Genomic DNA, 8,806 nt, shown 5'->3' with positions numbered 1-8,806 from the left:
ATTCTGCAGATTTGAGGGGTCTTTCCTCTCTTTCTGTCTTTCGTCCTTTTTTTTTCTATAAAAATTCATTTTCTCAGAGGGAAAAAAACCCCCAGATTTTCAAATATAGATGAAAATGGTAGTGAATAAAGTGAACAGGTTAGGGCTCTGTCTTGCTTTTATGACACGCAGCATATGAAATTTTAATTTAAGTAATTTCACAATGTCATTTTATTCCTCCAGTTTATTTAATATTATTTTTTAAACTCAAAAATAATCACAGTCCCACATCATTTGCATTATTAAAAAAAAATAAAACAAAAAATTACATGGTACTGAAACAATTGATATAGATATTAAAAGAGTGACCAACATGAAAAAATACATTCTTTTGAATATTTTGATTTGGATGTTCAGGTTCTCTGCTGGCACAGCTAGGTATAACCTCTATAAACGTCACTTGAACTACTTCAGTTTACACCATCTGAAAACATGGGCTTCATGCAAGGTTTCAGCCTGTGTGATTCTCTTGTTGCTACTTCTTTTTGGTTTCCCAAATATCATAAAGGCTGATGATTTCTGCAGGGGACACTCGTCCCTTTTCTCGTTTTTCTGTCTGCTTTGGAATGACGCTGCTTCTATACCTTCTGCCTGTTCCAAAGATGACATGGGCATCCATTTCCAGGGGGACATTCCCATTCAAATGGGGATACATTCAAATAGCTTTGAATTCTCTAACTTCAGTGTTTCAGCCTGGTGTTATCCTGCTCAGGGAGTTACCATGCAGTCCTGATCATTCATTACACATCTGAATTGAAACAGGAATTTCACAAAAATCTGAAGGACTAACTTAAAAATATAACACTCCTGGGTATACCAGGTCTATGTCTTGGGATGTGCTAGGAGATCCTTGAAAGATGTTAGACAAGCTTAGATTCCTGGGTATTAATAGTGCTCATGATCATGTAGGATGTATCCAGCATCTCACTTTAATACTAGACAAACTTTAAATGGTGTAATGCCCCTTAAAATGCTAATTATTTCTTTTCTTTTTTCCTATTAAGTTAATTCAGTCCCAGACTGACATGCAGCTATATAGTTCCATATATACAGTATACATTTGGTGGTAGGTAGCCAGTGCTTGTTCACAGAACCTTGCTGCCCTCTAATAAATCTATATGCTCATATTATTACTTCCATGTACTACAAGCTGCTCTGCAGCCTATGACATGGCATTCAGCTATAATTAGCACCAAAATATGGAGTTAGTATGCAGGACACGGACAATTCTTTTGCTCCAGATGCTGTATTCAAACTGCAGTGGTCCATTGAAGAAGTAGAGATAACCTAAAAAAAAAAAGAAAGTTAAAATGAATTAACTCTGAGAAAACTGTGTTGTCACATTAAAATTACCCTTCAAATAAAAATTGTGTTTGTTTTCATTTTTTAATAACTTTTTAATGCAATGATTTAGCATTTAGAATGCTGAGCTAAATTTTCTAAGGTCCACATTCCATTTGCCAGACTTGGCTCAGTGTTTTAAAATAACTGATATTTTAATCTACTGTCAAGCTCTATTACTATAGAGCACTTGCTTAGGAAAACACAGCATTTGCCTGTTAATGTTTAAAACTCTGACTTGGAAACACTCCTTGAAGAGTTGGATAGGAAGGGCTCCATTTGAAGGAATGAACACATTATAATACTTCTATATTAAGCATATGACTTCAGGTTCCCTAAGCAAGGAGGCAGGTCTTTCTTGGCTCCTCAAATATATATGTATGCAGTTTATAAGAGCACCTTGGCCAGAGGTCAATTTAGATCAGAAACCTGATTCAATCAAGAACAGAAGTGTTGATGTGAAAAAATCAAAATTACAAATGACAGAATTTACCACAGGACATTAATCTCAAGTTTCAAAGACAACTAGTTGTAATAAAGTTTCATTATCAGATTATGTACCATTTCTGTGATAGACTGCATCCACTCTATCACCAATTCCTGCGAATTCTTCCTCTATCAGCCTGGGGTAGCCTGCTTCCATAACCTCTGCCTCTTCATCATAACTATATTAAACACAAAAGAAAATAAAAATTGAGAGGATTTAAACAGTCTGGGAGTTTGTTCTGTGCCTTTTGTATGCTTTGAAGTTACCCACACCAGAAGTAGCCAGTAGTCTTTAGGTACTTTACATCTAGTGCAATAATGAAACTTAGGACAACAGCCAGGGCACTCTTCTACCAGACGTGCAAGCTCAATAAACACAAAACTAATAAAGCTATATTTTCAGAACTGATCTGTAAAGTACATATTATATGGAGATGATTGTACCTGGATTTATTGGCACTACAAGCCTATCCTGAGGCTGCTTGGCACAGAGGTACTGGGAAGGAATGGTAGTGTCTTAATTATGCATCAGACCTGGCTGTAAGCCCCATTCATGGACACCAAAAAACAGCCATCCTAGGGTGGGATAGATTTCTTACTCTCACAGCACTGATACCATTTTGTGTCACACAAGCAACTCAAGGAAGCAAGATGGGAATTTTGTCTAGAAGACATGACCATATTACAAACTGTTCTGGATTAGGGCACTTTATTCTCCTTTCCTTTCTTTCAGTCTTTCAGTTTTTAATGACTGTGCCCATATGTTTATAAAAGTCTTGCATACACCTTTATGACATATTCTACAAAGCTATAGCACCAATGAAAACCACAGACTGGAAACATGAGACACAATCAAGTGCCTAGTTTGAAACAGCTGGCTGATCCTTTGATACCTGTGGACAAGTTATGACTAGGGACACACCAATCTGTCTCCAGCTTACCTCCAGTACTTATTTCCAGTAAAAAAGAGAGTCTTGCCAGTGTCTTTAATATGGACAGCTGCATCTATTCTTTTCATTTCTTTTGGGAATCCCATTTCATATATCTTTTTAGGAAAGTCTTCAACTATGTCATAGCCATTCAAAGCCCAGACTTTCTTTCCTGAAAAGAAGAACAAAGTATGCATGAAACTTTTGTAAAGACTCAGCTTTGAGAGCAGAATAAAGTGAGGATGCCATGATCCCTGTTTTCATACAGCTAACAGATTCTTAGGTCACATACTCAGCAGGTATTAAACTATTTATGCTAACTATGACCTTAGTCATCTGAGCTTAATTGTACCTCTCTTAAATCACTGAAAAATGTATGGATTTGCATGGGGTGAAACCAGCAGAGTTTGGTTTTTGAGAAAGGAAGGTAGAATGTTTTGTTCTATTGATTACCTTTACATCACGTACTGAGCTTGACTAAATATGTGTAATTTTTTTGCCAACAACAAAATTGAAAACTCACCCTTAAACATGAACACAAGATCTTTGATGGGGTTTTCATAAGCTGCATCTATTTTATTTGGAAGCTCTGGCCAAAAGGACTTAAGTAACACCAGTTCTGCCTCAACCATCTGAGGGTGCAGTCGCCAGAAAAACCTAGTTCAGAATAAGAAAATATATTTTATGTTTCTTGCCATACAACAGAAGAGCAGTATCTCTGATATGGTCTACTAAAAATTAGTTAATGGAGAATTAATTTTTTTTCATTTCATAGAATTTTCAATACATAGACCCCCTTGTAGAACTTTCCTTTCCTCATAGTCACCTAACTGCACACCATTTCTGTCACTCACACAGTGATCATCTCAAACAACAACAAACTTGAATCTTTTTCTCATTTAGAATAAGAGAAACACTGCTGTCCCAAGTAAGGCTTCTGAATGTAGTACAACTTCATTCAAATAAATGTTAGTAGATTTATACTTGTTGAAGACAGCCTTGTGAAATGAAAACTGTGTACAAATGGTGTCAGTCTTCAGCCGTATCATCTTCACTTCATATTACTGGGCAGTCAAGTCTGTAATTGTATTATAAATCCTGCCTAAAGAAATATATTGGGCTAAGGCCAACTGTATGAGAGTTCTGCATTTCGGCCACAACAACCCCCAGCAGCGCTACAGGCTTGGGGAGGAGTGGCTGGAGAGCTGCCAGTCAGAGAGGGACCTGGGGGTGTTGATTGACAGCTGGCTGAACATGAGCCAGCAGTGTGCCCAGGTGGCCAAGAAGGCCAATGGCATCCTGGCTTGTATCAGAAATAGCGTGGCCAGCAGGGACAGGGAAGTGATCTTACCCCTGTACTCGGCACTGGTGAGGCTGCACCTCGATTCCTGTGTTCAGTTTTGGGCCCCTCACTACAAAAAGGACATTGAATGACTCGAGCGTGTCCAGAGAAGGGCAATGAAGCTGGTGCAGGGTCTGGAGCACATGTCGTAGGGGGAGTGGCTGAGGGAACTGGGGTTGTTTAGTCTGGAGAAGAGGAGGCTGAGGGGAGACCTCATCGCCCTCTACAACTACCTGAAAGGAGGTTGCAGAGAACTGGGGATGAGCCTCTTTAACCAAATAATAAGCAACAGGACAAGAGGGAATGGCCTCAAGTTGCACCAGGGAAGGTTTAGACTCATATTAGGAAGTATTTCTTTACAGAACAGGTTATTAGGTGTTGGAATGGGCTGCCCAGGGAGGTGGTGGAGTCCCCATCCCTGGAGGTGTTTAAGAGTCGGGTTGACATAGCGCTGAGGGATATGGTATAGTTGAGAATGGTCATTGTTAGGTTAATGGTTGGACGAGATGATCTTCAAGGTCTTTTCCAACCTAGATGATTCTGTGATTCTACGATTCTATGATATGATATAGTTTCTTAGAGGCATCTATATTGATTTGTGATTTTTTAAATTTATGTTTACTCATCTTTAGTAAAAAACTGAAATGGCATTCTAACTTGCTCAGATTTTATCCAGTACCCACCACCCATGATATGGCAGTCTCTTTACCTGTCCTTGAAGATTAGCATTTCTCCACGAAGTTCTGTTATTGCATCAAGTGATAAATTTACATCACATTTCTCTGGTGTTTTGGGATGTTTTGGGTTGGGATCTTTGTCTCCAGCACCTGGAATCATATGATCTAAGTTTGACAACGTTCATTTCCTTTCTGTGGATCATGATATTAAATAGAACATGGAAGAGTTCTCAAACAGCATAATGAATACAGGCATAATGGGCAAACCATTTGTACTGGGGAAAGTCTGTTCTCTCTGTCCTTTATCCAAATACATTCATGGACTTTGCAGTTCAGCTGTGCTGCAAAGATGTTAAATGGACTTGCTTTCTTTATCCCACATTTTGAAGGTCCTCCAAAAGTTTTAGTCTTTCCATAATGAAACACGGATACTTCTGTTTCTCCCTTTAGACTCTGTTTTACCTTCTCATTTGAGGCAGGTCAAAAAGTATAAAGACTCTGTCCCCCACTCCCACCACTAAAGAAGACAGCACAGTGACCAACTGCCCTCTGCAGTGTTCCTTCCTTTTTCTTTTTTTTCCTTTTTTTCCCCTCTGAATTATTACATCTAAGCATCTTCTGTTCCTGATGACTGGTTGCCAAGAATCCAGTGAATTGGTCTTAATCAGCCATGACTGTTGCTATTGAACATCTGCAGCTCTTTAGTAACGTGGCAGTATGTCTGTAACAGGTTATAATGACATGGGAAATACATATTATACAGACTTACCATAGAGCTCTTGGATCCCTTGCACATCATCATCAGGAAGCACAAAACCAGTTTTTCCAGTGTATGTGTAAATTGGAAACATCAGAGCTCCGGGGTCTCTAGAGTGTTCAAGTCCCAGTGAATGACCAAATTCATGGGCAGCAACAAGAAATAAGTTATACCCTATAACAAACCACAGTGAAAGTAAATGTATAGCTCCTTGTATCACCAAAGGACTTGGACTAAACTAACCTTAACACTGTGCTTTAATGTATAGGACAATGAAGGAGACAACTGGATAAATGGAAAAATGATGTATAAATGCTTGTCTTTTTCAAACTACCATGGGTTTTGTTGCCATAAGGGCCTAATCAGCTGAATCTTTCATAGCCAGTGTTCAACCCAAATCTTATTTGACAATGTTGTTCTGTAGGCAGATTTAAATTTCTTGAAATTTATAAGCAACACTGGAAAGCTCTAGGGTGAAGTCTTAGCCCTACTCAAATCAAGAACATTTTTTGTCAGGGATTCGGCTCCAGTAGAGAGTCCATGTTGTTTTCAGCATTGCAGAAATTAGCTTTAATGCCAGGAGGGTGAAATAACACAGTGCTGAAAAAAAACAGTATTTTGTTCTATTAAAGCTCTGTCCTGAATAGGCAAGGTGAAGAATTTTGAAATTAAATGCAAGTAGATAATTTGCAGCTGAGTTAAGTATACACATTTTCTATAGGCTTCAGTAACTGATCAGAATTAGCTGCCTTTGAGCTCAGTGAAATGCCAAGATGACACAATACCTTGTCTGTTCCATTTTTTTAATCACCTCACTTATGAATTGCATATCTTAAAATTTATGCTAGGCATATGTTATACTTCCATTTGTGATTGGAGGTTAAACCCAGTTTCCTATGAGTGGACAGTGAACATAAAGATGAATGAACAGTAAACAGACAAAACAAACTGTTTACAGATATCAAACAGACAAAAATGTCCATCTATCACCATTTCAAATAATTCCAGGAACTTCTGTTACCTCTAGAATCATCTGACCAAGCTTCATCATCATCAAAATGGGCATCTCCTCCATAATCTGGACCTGGGGGAAAAGCATGAGCCAGTAATCCAGAGGGTCCATCGAAGGGGTAAAAGTCACCATGTTCTATAACACAACATTCAAAACAATTAAATCAATTATCCCATCTTATTGGCAGCAATACAACTATAAAGTAAAAATAATTTGTTTCTGTGTTACCTTTAGTGCCAAAGGAGATCATGATATCAGCTATACCACTTCGTATTCTGGTGAAGTTAAGTGGTGTCACGTCAGACCAAACTTTGAATGCTTTTTTGAAAGCTCTGTCTACTTCAGCACGTCTCAGATCTGAAGTGTAATTCATAATTCTATCAAACAGATTAATATGTTCAGTTAAATTGTGTGAATTGACGAAAATGTGTAACACACTTTTATCTGACTGTACACCTCATAAAAATTTTTTGCTTTTTTCCTATGTTCTTATCTAAAAACAAAGAGCCTGACAGCTGCATACAGTATTCAAAAAAATAAAATTAAACATTTCTGTTTTCATTAAAATAATTCAGAGACATCTGAAATGATCCAACAGCCTTCTGTAATTGGTTTTATATGCACCAGAAGACACAGAAAATGACAGATATATTCTGTATTAAGAAAAATTATATCAGTAACTTCAAACTTTTTTATGCCATATAAAATATCTCATGATCCTCACTTTCTGGAATAGAAAAACATGATCCAAAGAGCTTTTCATAGGCTAGAATCATCCATATTAAAGTAATTTTTATCACCACATACTGAACTGATGGAGTTCAGTGATTTTATATTTGGAATCTGCTAAAGAAACTCAGGTTGCAGCTGGTCAAAACCCGCTGTTGATGACCTTGTGGTATTAAGGGAGAAGGAGCTACCATGTGACCTTTCAGCACTGTAGCTTCCTCAGGTCAACTTTCTGAGGTCATGGTGCAGGGATTTGTCTGACCAAGCATAGATATCTACATCTGGATTGTGAAATGGAAGAGGGCCAAGGATCACTATCTGCTCTCACAGTCACATGGCACAGACTGGTTTGCATCTACACTGCTTTGTCCAGGACAAGACCTGTGTGAAGCAGACACTAAACTAGGTCCAAAGCAGAGCTAAGGAGTGACCTAGAGGTTAAGTGCTGTGAAGATCAGTGGTGAGGTGCATGATCTTAGTCCCTACTCCTCTTTCATTTGACGCCGTGGATGTGTGTCTACACAGAATGTCTACATGGAGGCCAGATGAGGAGTAATGAGCTTATGCCACACCAGCTTTCCTCCATGACAAAGTGCAATGGAAAAAAATTGGGGGACCTTTCCAAAAGTGGGGCCGTAATGATTTTAAACTGCAACATGAATTTTGTCAAACTCAAATGCATCCTTCTCCCATCAGCCTCATATACTGAGCCACCTATTGGACAAGGTACCTGGAAATAAGGTAATAACAGTAATAATACTCAAAATGCCATGCATTTACCTGTATGTCAAATTAGTTTTTGACCATTTGAGTTTTCTAGGGAAAAAGTTATATTCCCCCACATCTGGGACACCACATCTTGGTTTCTGCATCAGCTCGTATGTTTCTTCATCTAATTTGCCTGTCACCTCCAAGCCAAAAAATGCTTGCATTTCTCGAAGTTTAGATGCCACTGTGTTGGCACTCTTCCTCATTATGCCAGCAGGATCTGGACGGAGATCATAGTGAGTCCTGAGATAGCGCTAAGGGGAAAAGAAGTAATAAGCCTAGTTTCCAAACTGTTGTAACTACAGAACTTACTGTTTACAGAACATGCAAATTAATTATTTTATACTGTACCTCTGCAAACTGAAGGTCTTTCTCTGTGAATTCATGGCTATCTTCAAGGGGAATAGGGATTGTCAGGCAAAATGACAAACCCAACAAGAAAAAGAAGACAGCTGAAAGTCTTGATTGCATCATGTTGGATTTGTGAAGTCTGAAGCCCTGATGTTTCAGAGAGCAGTTACCTTTACTTTTATAGTCCCAACCCAGTGAGTCACCACTTAGGTACAATTTAGAACTTCCTTGTTGCTGAAAGTAAACATGCTTAGACGGCTACTTTTTCTCTCCTCCTCAACACTGTGGTTTAGACTTCTGTTGTCCCACTGAGGGCTCTGAAACTGTATCCTCGTATAAACATGGTCTCTGAATATTGACATAGGTTGTGGGAAG

The 8,806-nt window shown here is 38.5% G+C and overlaps 1 protein-coding gene across 1 annotated transcript; it reads right to left on the bottom strand.

Annotated features, from left to right (window-relative positions):
• Window positions 1-1,225: 1,225 nt before the first annotated feature.
• On the bottom strand, window positions 1,226-8,554 carry LOC141920297 (collagenase 3-like). The gene is made up of 10 exons (XM_074816996.1): window positions 8,432-8,554; window positions 8,093-8,334; window positions 6,812-6,960; window positions 6,593-6,718; window positions 5,584-5,745; window positions 4,847-4,964; window positions 3,319-3,452; window positions 2,808-2,967; window positions 1,942-2,045; window positions 1,226-1,326 (listed from the first exon to the last, which is right to left on the bottom strand). Exons 1-10 carry the CDS (start codon window positions 8,552-8,554, stop codon window positions 1,226-1,228), a joined length of 1,419 nt encoding a protein of 472 aa, XP_074673097.1.
• Window positions 8,555-8,806: the final 252 nt, after the last annotated feature.

Source organism: Strix aluco, chromosome 2 (genome assembly GCF_031877795.1).
Source record: "Strix aluco isolate bStrAlu1 chromosome 2, bStrAlu1.hap1, whole genome shotgun sequence".
NCBI classification, from domain to species: Eukaryota; Metazoa; Chordata; class Aves; order Strigiformes; family Strigidae; genus Strix; species Strix aluco.
This window is presented reverse-complemented; position numbering and strand designations above follow the sequence as displayed.

Coding starts and splice junctions, on each gene's coding strand:
- LOC141920297 (XM_074816996.1), bottom strand. CDS start 8,554: ATGATGCAATCAAGACTTTCAGCTGTCTTCTTTTTCTTGTTGGGTTTG. Junction 3,453..4,846: donor ATGCTAATCTTCAAGGACAG/GTAAAGAGACTG, acceptor ATTCTGAACTAG/GTTTTTCTGGCGACTGCACC. Junction 2,046..2,807: donor ACTGGAAATAAGTACTGGAG/GTAAGCTGGAGA, acceptor TGTTTAATATAG/TTATGATGAAGAGGCAGAGG.